The sequence below is a fragment of the Harpia harpyja genome, chromosome 21 (assembly GCF_026419915.1).
Source record: "Harpia harpyja isolate bHarHar1 chromosome 21, bHarHar1 primary haplotype, whole genome shotgun sequence".
Classification (NCBI taxonomy): Eukaryota; Metazoa; Chordata; class Aves; order Accipitriformes; family Accipitridae; genus Harpia; species Harpia harpyja.
Window position 1 is genome coordinate 15090317 of NC_068960.1, and position 12178 is coordinate 15102494.

Genomic DNA, 12178 nt, shown 5'->3' on the forward strand with positions numbered 1-12178 from the left:
TCTGAATGCAGTTACTGTTTGTGAGATGGACATGTCAACTAGATACAGGTTTCACTGAATGTGTCTAACATTTTTCTGTAATCAAAGAATTTCCATTTGATCTCAGGTGTCACATATAACAACAAAAGCAATCTCGAAATTATAGTGGTGTCTTGCATATGAGGGCTAATGTAGTAAACAACGTAAGTTTTAATAATACTCTTGATCTCTCTCTCTCTCAAAAAAAAAATCATTATTTTTTAGCCTTTTGTGAACAGTAACCCCAGACTGGTGTCATTCTGTGCAACTACCTTTTTTTTCAGATACAAGTACAAACTTACGTTTTTTGAAAAGAGGACAGTTGTCCTATTTTATTATCATGTATTTGCTCCTCCACAAGTGGAATCTGATTAGCCGATTCCTAGAAAATCAGCTGAGGGAAAGCTGAGAAAGGAATGTTTCCATGGCATATGCAATCCTCCGCCACCTACTACTGTGGGTCCTGGATGTGAGGTAGAGAAGAGGTCCAAATTATCTGAACTAGACATTCCTACCTACCCACCCAGTGATACCTTCAAGGAAGGAGCAGTAATTACCATAGACAAGATAGTCTTTAATTCTCCATTTCACTGAGCCAACATTTGCAAGAATATGAGGGATTAATTTTGTATGGAAATCCCAGTAAACCACCTCCTGGGACACCTGTGCTACCTAAAGGCAAAAGGGTTCAGGACTGAATAGGCAGAGACTTTACATAAATGTCTCTTACTCTCTGACCAAGCCTAGGGTCACAGATTTGCAGAAGTTATATGCTTTTCCTTTTCCAAGGATATATAACCACACATCTTGATGAAAAAAAAAATATATAAAAAAGTTAAGTAAGTACAAACTTCAAAGTGTACATTGGTTGATATTGGGTATTGTGAATAAGCCATTTTTTTCCAGCAACAGAGTCTGGTATTTTGAGCAAATGTAAAGTGTACCTATGTTCTTATAAAGTATTCTATGGCAAAATCTGGATGTTTTACTACAAAATACAATCACAGCAGCTGAATGCCTTCAGTTGTACTGTCTTGTTTACTTAATAAATTCAACTTTCTGTTAAGGGATAATACATTAAAAAAGGAGTTAATCCATTAAAGCTATGAAAGTACCACAAGTTCATGAATGTGGGCCCCATATCTCAACCCCACAGCTATGTTTACTTTAGATTTGGGCAGAGAAGTCCTTATACCTATCAAAGGTATACATGAACATCCAGGGGAAGCAGCGTGTTGGGCAACCACCTTCTTTAAGACATGGTCTTAAACTCAGGAAAATATGTGTAAAAGACTTGTAGAAAACCTATTAGTTCCTCTTTTGCATCCAATATATTGATGAGTGAAGGATTAAATTTATATATCAATTCCATTTAAATACTTGTTATCCAGGAATATCTATCTTTGGGAATTATCCAATACAGTTAACAGCAAAGAAACCAGGCAGTTCCCACTGAAAAAAAATGGAAGGAAAAATAGCTCACACCGGCCTACGTTGGAAAAATGACACTTGGTGATCTTTTGAGTTGGAAAGGGGGCATTAGAGTTCTTTGAGCAGATTTGACACTGACCCCATACTCTGCAGCCTCTTTGGTTGGAAGAACTTCCATAAACCTTAGCCTTGGTAACCCTCCGCATTAGGATGCAAACATTATAATATTTAGAGATTTAAAATGCTTAGCTTTGATAGTAGCCATAACAGAATCTCTTATGCCTTGTTCATCTACATTGAAGTGAAGAAGACATCTTACTTTCCTCTGTATGCCCATTTTATAAGTCTGAGAATCCATTTTAAACATCATTATAATTTTAATTTTCTCAAGCCAAATCTCATTCAAACAGTAAGAAAACATCCAGAAAGGGAAAATGACTAATTTAAAGCTAGACTTGTTTCCAGCACTATAAATTTCCATCATGTCCCTAATAACATGGAGGAAGAATTGCATGTACTAATATTATACATGCTTTAATGTCATGGCTATTATTTTTAAAGCAATGAGAATCAGTATATTTTCAAATTTTTTGGTTTTTTTCCGATTAACTGGTATTACTGCAATACTGAGCAAGGACTGTAAATTTAGATCTGTAAGAATTCCATTAGTTTTGGCCTAGTGTAAACCATTAACTACACTGGGTCTTTGTGAGTTTTTTGTTTCCACTGCTGTGATCCATTTCCTGCAGTAGGGCTGCATTTTGACTCCATACTGCATCCCATTCCTGCAGGATCCTTGACTATGTCACGGTGCCCCACAAAACTGAAAGTCTAACAGGTCACCCATGGCAGGGGATTAAGTGGCCTAAATGCAAGGACCACTTGTAAGGAAGATACAAGCCCAAATACACAGTGCTCAGGCTTTATTAAATTATTACTATATTTAACCCAACTACTGAAGTAACTAGCAAGTTTACAACACTGATGTAATAAAACATGTCGCTAACAGTATTATAGCAATACTTTACAGAAATCTGGACAACTAAGAGGAAAATATGGCTAAACAAATACATTAAGCAATTTCAAAAGAAAGAAAAAATGACTGTTTCAACCCAGTATTTACTTCTGAGTACATTTTTATTACTCTTTTGCCAAAGTAGTAATAACTTATTGTCAGTGCTTTACATGACTTTTTTCATCCTACTGTGTAAACCATGTTTCTTCCTTAAAACAAAAGAGCTGTGAAGTAGTCCTAATGTGAAGTATGACCTAAGTTAATCCTTGCTCCTTAAAAAGAATGTTTTACATTTATGTTATGATAACGGTGAAGTTTGTACTGTGGTATTAACATAAAAATGATATTTCAGAATTAGCAATGCCTATACTCCTGTTAAAATAAGAAACACTTCTTCCTTTTCTTTTACAGGATATTGAAATTCCACTTGAATGAATGTGTGCAATGTAAACATAAAATAAAATAAAATGTAAAAAGCATTCTTCCAAATCTTCTGTAAAAGAAAATAAAGTATATAAAATTCAATTGAAAAATTCTCATTCTTGCACCCTCCTAAATACACTTGACATATGTAAGCACAAACACGGAAGAATATATTTCCAAAGGGGAGAGAATACATGCTCAGATATTATCTGGGAGAAAAACGCATTGAAATTCCTCTGTGATGAATAGACTTTTTTTTCTCCTCAGGGTGACCTCTACCTTCAGAATATGATGGTTTTATTATGATTAATAAATTTCATTTCCACAGAGGAAAGGAACAGTGTCAGCTTAAACTTAAAGCAAGTGGGTTTCTTTTTAAATGCTAATTTTTAAACACGCCCTTGCATGACACCAAATTTAGAAGCTCAGAAGGTTAGCAGAATAGATTCTGATTTCCATGCTGAAAATAGTGAGAAGGATTTAAACTACATTGTCACACTGAAAATCAGTAAGCTAGTTCAGTCACATAGTCATTGGTTCATTTATTCACTATTATGCCAGCATGCTTATTTCTCATTAAAATTAGTGGCATTTAAATACTTTGTGATAATTTACACTGGAAATAATCATTCTAGGTAAACAATTTACTAAAATTTAGGACATGCAAATGGCAAAGTATTTTGAATAAATTAATAGTCAATGCGATTATCTGTGTATTTTACAGAATGTTAAATCAATGTATCAAAACCAATAGGTGCACTCTCAAATTCTTGTCTAAGAACATATCTGTTGAAAAATTTTGATGCATTGCTAATTAGAACAAGGTAAGTTCCACTCTTTTCCAGTATATCTGGAAAAAGTATTCAGGATATAACAGGAAAAAAAATAACACTTGCTAGCACTTTGTACCATACTGGCACTGGTTCTATAAGTGGGTGGACTAACAACTTACTGGGAAAAAAATGAGGAAAAAAACCAGTGTAGCCATGCTAACATCTGTACATGTAGCTGTAAGCTATCCACTAAAAGCTCAGTATATGGTATGTTCTTCTTTACTCATGCTATATCTCAATTTCTTCAATCATTTTCAGTGCAGGGTTTAAAATTGCTAAAATACTACTTAAAAGGACAAGTTGTTGTCCACTGCACAAATAAAAAAAAAGAGAATTAAAAATGGTAATTGATTGTGAGATTTATTTTAGTAGGGCCTTTGAAACTGAAGCTCTCTTTTTAATTCATCAGTCGCAGGTATTGCTGAAGTCTCTAAAAATAGGGAAAGTATATGCTTCTCTAATTGTAATTACCATTTTAGGGTTTTGAGTTCTTTGGTACTATGGCTGTATTTCCATACACACCTAGGACAGACAGTGGAGCTCTGATACTGGAGACATTTGGAAGCTCCTTAATAATATATATACTATAGGGTTTAATAACAGCATTAATAAGGAAAAATTCACAGTATAAAATATGAACCAAGTTAACACAATTTTCTCAAGTGATTTGAAAACTATAGAAGGAGAATTTTAAACGTGATTTTATTTTTCAGGAATTTGATGCACATATTTTTCTGATCATTATCATTTCCCCCAATTTTTTAGAGTCTACATATTGCTAGGAGAACTATAGAAAGTGATGAATCTGTTTAAGAACTATAAAAAGAGAAGTTAAAAATCTGGTATTACGTCAGCTAAATCTAACTCTGATCTAATCCCCCATTACTCCCCATATTACAAGCAAAGTGTATGTATCACTGGCAAGCTCATACTTCTAATTTTTCCACAATATTATCCATTCTTCACTATCTTTGATTATAATTGAACAATCAAGTAATAAAATTGCTTCTTCTTCAGACCCATACGTGTTGAGTCTTCAACCAGAATAACCTTAAAGGACTGAAATTCTTGTACTGACAATTATCACTAAATTTCACAAAAAAGCAACTGAATGAGTGAGACTTGGCTCAGTACGAGAAGGGATGGTGCAGAGTGCTTCGGTACTCCGGCCCTGCTTGTTCACCTGGGCAACAGGCACTACTGCAGGATGTGCCTCTTGCTGTTGGCAGGTGGCACGGAAAGGGCAAGCTGCATTTCTCCTCTGTCAGATCTTAGTGCAGAATTGCAATAAAATTTTGGACAAAGAGGTGAAGATTTTAGTAAAGAATCAGATGGAATACAAGGAAAGCAAGGGTTACCTTGCCTTATCCAGATAAATAATTCCAGTAACTACCATCTTGCTCTTTCCCTTGGTCACATAACTACGATGATACCAAGACAGAGTTGACATAAGCAGCAGAGCTCGTTCGTATGCGCCTCACTTACACACCACATTGCTGAGCAGTATTGTAACCTCAGTGGGTCAACGCTGTGCAGCAGTGATAGTCCTTCAACTTAAAATTCTATACTATGCTAGGATGGTGTCTGCTTATGGTGTGCAACCAATCAATTTATTTCATTTTGGATATTAACACGAAGCAACTTTAAGCATTTCGGTCACCTGAATGAGCAATGAGTCTATATATCTCAGAAGGCAATAAGGAAAGATGTCTATCCTAAGTTTTTACTTAAGACCAAGGAAAATGACTGAATTCTGCTGATAAAAACAGTTTCCAGTCATTTTCCTTGATTGTAAAGAATGCTAAAATTCTCTATGCAAAGTTTTAAATGCACAATATCAAATTCTAAGATCATTCTACAAGGGAGGACCGTAAAATACTTTGTTGCATATCATCTTCCTGTTCCATGACTGATAACGCTTTACAGATTTGTGATGTGGAGCAGAGAAAGAATTGGGAAGGCGTAGTAGAGACAGACAGCATAATGAAACAGTGAAATTTCAAGGTATACTGCAGTGCTGAACCCCTGTATACCTTGAAAGCCATGAAGGATTTGCTACAAGTATAGTATTAACATTCCTAGGTTTTCACAGAGATGAAGAAACTTGACCAGTGTCTACCATAGGGATAGGGCAATAATAAAAGATTTCCACGAAGGGATCTTCATAAATACATCATTGATGAAATATTAAAAGCAGTCTTTACTTTTTCCTGCAGGTCGGAGCAAGAAGAAACTTGAGAAGCCTATTCAGAATTTTCTATATGCAGAGACGAATTTCAAATTCTCGACTCTTTACTTGTTTATGTCACATCTGAATTTGGCCAGTTAATTTTCGTACTAACTGATGGGCACGTTTTGCAGAAATTTTGGTGATTGATGCTTAGAGCTGATTTTAATTTTTATTTCTGCATGCCAACCTGTAGCTTCCTTTGAAGTTTGCTAGACGTTTACAGCCATCCAAAGTTGAGCTGCCACCTTGTTAAACATTTAAATAAACATGATTGATACGGGTTATTTTGCAGAAATATGGAAGTGCAACAAACAGCAGCACAGGTGACTTTCCCCTGAGCTGATGCTGAATAACTGCTATGGATGGAACAGACCTCAACTTAAAAGCTTTCTCTCAAGTTTCAGTCTTGCTGTCTGGATTTACACAACTGTGGGGATTTCACTTGATGCCTAGTTAAAAATCTAACATAATTCTATGCTAGCAAGAACACCTTTCTGTATAATCTCTACCCAGGAAAGTTAGACTTCATATAAACTTCATTAAATAAAGCCACTGGGGAAACTGGGGCTTGCCATCAGGTGATACCTAAACCCAGCTGTATTACAATAAAAACCAAGTATTTCTTTGACCTGTAAAGCATTTTCCTATTACTATTGCTGTTATATTTTGGGGCAATAAACCTTGAATAAATTCTTATCTAGTTCAATAATAAATATACTGGGTATTTTGTTTATTAAATTTTAAAGCAGTCTTTTGTGCTTGTGTGTAAAGTTCTATAGTGTGCAATCATATTATTTTTTGTTTAATATTTTAAATTTAATATGATAATCTCCAGATATTAAAACTGAATCCTTGTTTATTTAAGGTACTTGTATGTAACCATACATACATGCACACACACAAACCACCTTTCATGCGTACTATTTTCAGTCTATCAGAGAAAAAAAATCAGGTTGCTTCATTAAAAAAACAGTACAGGAGATGCACACATGCTTATACGCACTTGTTGAGGGCAAACACAGATTATTCACTATTTCTGTTATCAAAGGAGCGTCACATTGCAAATCCTCCATTTACAAATCACAAAACCTCAGCTTTACTCAATCTTGTCATGTTGTCACGTTTGACTAGTCATGCGAACTGACCTAGAACTGTAAGCACAGGGAAGGCAAGCTGTCAAAGAGATAATGACAAAGATGCCAAAAAGGGCTGCCAGTGTTTTCACTGGGTGAGAAAAAGGAATTAATCAAACTTCATGAAAGACGAACAGAGGATAATCAAAGCGTTTACTGATTTTTATCAACTGATCCAATAGCTGAACATCTTTACCACACAACTACCAAGAGCAGTAAAAGCTGTAACAAATGGAATTCCATATAAGCAACTATTTACAGCAGCAGTAAACGCAAGTTTAAACTGCCAACATAAAGGACACTTGAATTTATAGAAGACGTTTAATACTGTGCATTAGTACAACATTTCCTAGTCTTTCCAGAGCAAAAACTTCAGTATCTGCTATTTTTCACAGGGAAAAGCAGTACAGCCTTAAATAAATACTAGCACAAAGACATTACAGATGCTCCTTCATCTTCATTTTTTATTTTATCTGATTAGTGGAAAAGCGTAACATAATAATAAAAGCATCTCATAGAAAATGGTTATTTTCCCAAATTGCTTCATGAAATGAAGTCAAACCCATAGGCAGCAATACTAAAAGGGAAGAACCTCTCGCAACTGAATGTACGTCTTTACACAGTAAATCAAAAAGGCTGAAACTGCATTTTTCCAAAACAGTTTGGATTATATATACTTCTCAGAAATTCCTTTCAAAGAGTATATTCTGATCAATATCTCCTACCAGACACGTGAATAAGTCAATGAGATGTATGCAAGCACGTATGGCAAAATTTTGACCAGCTACGCTTGTTTCTGTACCGCAGCAAAGGTAACACCACAACAGGCACCTTAACCATTCTAAGCACTTTGTCAAATGTTAATCTGCTTTTAAGTAAGTATCTCCATATTTGCTATTGTTTCATTAATTAAATTTGTGGTAGTGTTAGTGTTGACAGGTTAATGACACTGTACAGGAAAATTGCAATAACTTGAGCAATTGCATTGGTTAAAAATTGCCAATATTCTGTTCAAACTACTTCAATAGTACAAATTCCAATGTTTGCTGCTTTAAGCTGCCTGCTTTTATGAAATGTTTTTCCTAGAGTTATAAAATTAAACGTTTCAGAATGTTTAATCTGTTTTGGAGACTGTATCTTTCTCCAAATGGAGAAATTAATCTAGGACTGTCAACTTCCAAAGCTTTATAATGCATTTCTTTTGTGTGCGCGTGCGCACACACACAGTCCCTCCTCCTGGAGATGATTCTGCTCAAATATGTAAATAAATACAGTCACAATTGGACAGATGTTATATCCACTTCCACCACACTTCATTCCAAATTCAGGTTTATATATACACTTGCCTCTCTGTCTGTTATTTCAAAATCATAAACTGCATATACACTTGGGAGAAAAATAATACCAGGGATGCAACTGCACTGGATTTTTTTTGTTTGTAGATGGAAGTTGTATAACAGTTAAAAATTGGAGGAAGAAAGAAAAAGTGATATAAATACAGAATAATGATCCTGCCCCATATTTACACAAAAATAAAACGTAATATGCAGGTACATCCTAGAATGCACTTGGAAAAGACACCACAAAATGTTTTTTCTTTACAAACTATGAATTTTGATCTTACAAAACCTAAAAGAATAAAAAAATATATTGAGCACTGATTTAAAAAATTCATAAAAAATGCTAGAGGTTCAAAATTAACATTGTTCTGTAACCAGCATGTAAATAAACCATGGGTTTATTCTGTGTCTCATTCTGATTTATTAGGACCCTGATAGGGCAAGATGCCCATTGCCTGCCCCCATCAGCCAGGAACCTCAGAATTAATTCTCCCCTAATGTACCCATTGTCAGAGATTTGCTAGACCAAAGTCTTCAGAGATCCTTGTTAAAATTCCATCATCAAACTGATAGGAGGTTTTGGATAGTTTCCCTACCTCTGTTCTAGTTCAGGTCTGTTTGCAAACTCTTTAATCATGCCTGCCAGAGAAGATCTATCCCAGAAGCACAGAACTTCTCTTCTGAAGAGTAATTATTTTTAGCCTCAGAATGCACTAGCTGCAGTCAAGAGTGAAATATTTTTAAATTTCCCATGGAAGGATCCCTCTGTCAGATACCTGAATAGGTTTTCTTTATATAATGTGCATGCAAGAACAGATATACATACATAAATGGAAATTGTGTATGGACACACTATCCATTCATTAACACATTTATTTATTCAAGATTACTTTATCCCCAAGTCAAAAAAGATATCACGTGGCTGAGGGCTAAGTATCCTCTGGCAGGAATGATAAAGTATTAGGAAGAGAAGAGTGAATATTACCAGCAGAATCACCCAAGACATCCCATTTCCATTTGATGATAAAGTTCCAACCAAAAGTTTACTTGTTATATTATTATTTGAAATCTACAAACACACACATTCTTTACAAGGAAACAATACAAACATACATATACTCACATTTCAAACATTGAGCATATTATCAGTATCTTCACTTTATATCAATTTTACAAACACAGTTGAATTACTGTAATTGAGTTTAGAAGCACTAAAAGAAGCACTATAGGCTTGTACTGTAGGTGTTTTGCATGCATCTGAAAAACCACAGGAAGGTTAGCTTCGGTTCTAAAAGTCTATATATCTCTCTATATGCTCCGTGTATTAAAACATAAACCATCAGATAATAAATTAGTTGGAAGTCATCTTACAGATTTGAAAGACCAAACGCAACTTTGGCAACATGTACCACAGGAATATGGGCCAGAGAAATGTTTGTTTATAAGCCAAAAGTCCTTTAAATTCTCTGACTAAAACTTAGGTATACAAGAAACAGAAGATACAGGCTTTCATTAGCTTTCTCCTTCAGATCATATTACAAAAAAGGCACCTACAGTCACCTATGACAGATATGTTTACCATATGGTCAAAAACATACCTAACAAAAATACCTTATTGTTGAATCAATTCAACAGAGGTAATCAACTGGTAAACTGAAAAGTTTTAATAAATATACACAGAGATCCTTTTCCTTCTGTGTAAAGTCCACTGAATTTACTGATAAATGAGCGCTATATTTTTGACTGGAATTCCAAAGTAGTGATATATGGAATACATATCATATAGTCTTGGACACTGAAATTGTGCCTGAATTGAGGGGAAAAAAATGTCTCTAATAGAGAAATAATTAATGCTTAGAAGAGTTCGCTTAGCAAAACAGGACATTTTTTTTTCAGGACAAGAAAAATATTAAAGACCCCATGTCTATCTCAAGAAGTCTAAGTTAAAAAATTGCTAAAATAATTATAATCATTCTTAGCAAGGCCTAGATTTATAAATTAGTAGCCTACCTACTACAGCTCACTCTAATCCGGAGCTGAGCAGGAAGCACAAGTAAAATAATGAAAGCCAAAACCCAAGTCTAGTGAGATCAAGAAAGTGTCAAATGTTGACTTCTCAAAATGTATTCTCTTACTGATTTAGGACTTTGAAAAATCTATGTTACATCAGGTTTTATTACAGAAGAACTTTTCAGATTACCACCAAAAATGCTATGGCTAGCATACAGATTATTACAATTTTAGCATATTCTGGCTTTAGCTGTGATCTTCTTTTTCATAAATAAATGTTCTTTATTTGTTTCTATGTAGGTCACTATGGCATAAGCAGAAAACTCTTCACCTTTCATTTATTTCTGCTCATGTAAAACTCTATAAATAAACACTTCTTAAAACCAACATTTTGTGTCACACTATATACCCTTTCATCTTCCAATACAAACAGCTTCTATGAACTCAGTAGATTTTTTGCGTAACGTTATTGGCAGAATATGTCCCGGCACTGTTACTATTTATTTTGGCTTTTGATTTCTTATGTAGTGACATAATACCATCCTTACCTGAATTAAGACTAAGATTGTTCAAACTCTATTGCTTAAAAGAGAGAAAATCCCTTGACATATTCAATATATTTATAAATTACCATTACCTTTTAAAAACATTGTTCATTCTTCTGTACCCATGGCTTACAACATGATGGTATATTAGCAAAGCAGCTAAGACTTTTTACTTACTAGAGAGCGATCCTCTGAAGACACAGACCCTCTCTCCCACTATCTCATCCATAGGATAGACTTTGTGAGTGCTTTAGGGTCTGCAGTACCCTTGTGGGCAATATTTGCCCCCAGAGAGTTGGAAAGAAAATTGTTACATCTATAGCACTTACAATGTCCTACATACATCTAAGTCTTTACTCTTTCCCTCAGTTCTGTTTGGTTTGGCTTTTTGAAAGTCACAGTCTTGATTGTACTGCACAGTAAGTTTTTATTAGAAGGTTTAACATATCCTTACTTACTAGGCCATATGATATTTAAACTGGAAATAAAACACCAAAGTCAGCAAAATAACCTAATGTCTTTTATATGGCAGAACCTTTAGGCTGAAGCTATAAATTAATTAAACTCTTCCAAAGATTTATACTACGGACTTTCCTATGCTTTCTCTTACGATTAAATGCAGCATGTGAAAAAGGATATTGAGACCTGGATGGATGCATCAAGAAGTATCAATGATTGTTACCTGCAGAGGTGTTACAAGAAATTTCATCTGCTGCAACGAAGACGAATTGATTTCTGCAAGAGAAGATAAAATTCACAATACTGCTTGCTGACTGGGAAATGTGCTAGCTGCCAATTGACTTGATGTTTACAGATGGGGTAGGGTAAGGGTGCTTAATTTTAATGAATGTAGCAAGAAAAAGTGTTGACGTATTTCAGTACTATAGAGTTTATAAGGATCATGAGGTAGACATGCTGGGATCTTTTAAATGAAATAATGGTGACATTTGGATATGGACTATGTACAAACTCTTGCATTGGAAGCTTCATGTTTAGTGTTACAGATATGTCAATATATTTATGAAGTCTAATAAAAATAAAACAATATTTATACTAATATATATATTAAAGGGCACTACTGCAAAATATGTAAAAAGCGTTTTTTGAAAAAAAATAATTGCAATTTACTTCGTGCATCTGAAAGGAGGATATTGAAAGTAAAATCTTATGCTTTTTATATGTCTAATATGATTGCAATCA

At 34.6% G+C, this 12178-nt stretch overlaps 1 protein-coding gene across 26 annotated transcripts in view; it reads right to left on the reverse strand.

The window, feature by feature from the left end:
- Positions 1-12178, reverse strand: part of RBFOX1 (RNA binding fox-1 homolog 1) — a 1377247-nt gene that overhangs the window by 4604 nt on the left and 1360465 nt on the right. For 5 of the 26 annotated variants that reach the window (XM_052772605.1, XM_052772595.1, XM_052772603.1 and 2 more), the window contains one exon: positions 11661-11713. The exons of the other annotated variants lie outside the window; for them this stretch is intronic. In XM_052772605.1, the coding sequence (XP_052628565.1) occupies positions 11661-11713 (53 nt within the window). The remainder of the gene's footprint in view (positions 1-11660; positions 11714-12178) is intronic. 26 annotated transcript variants of the gene reach the window in all.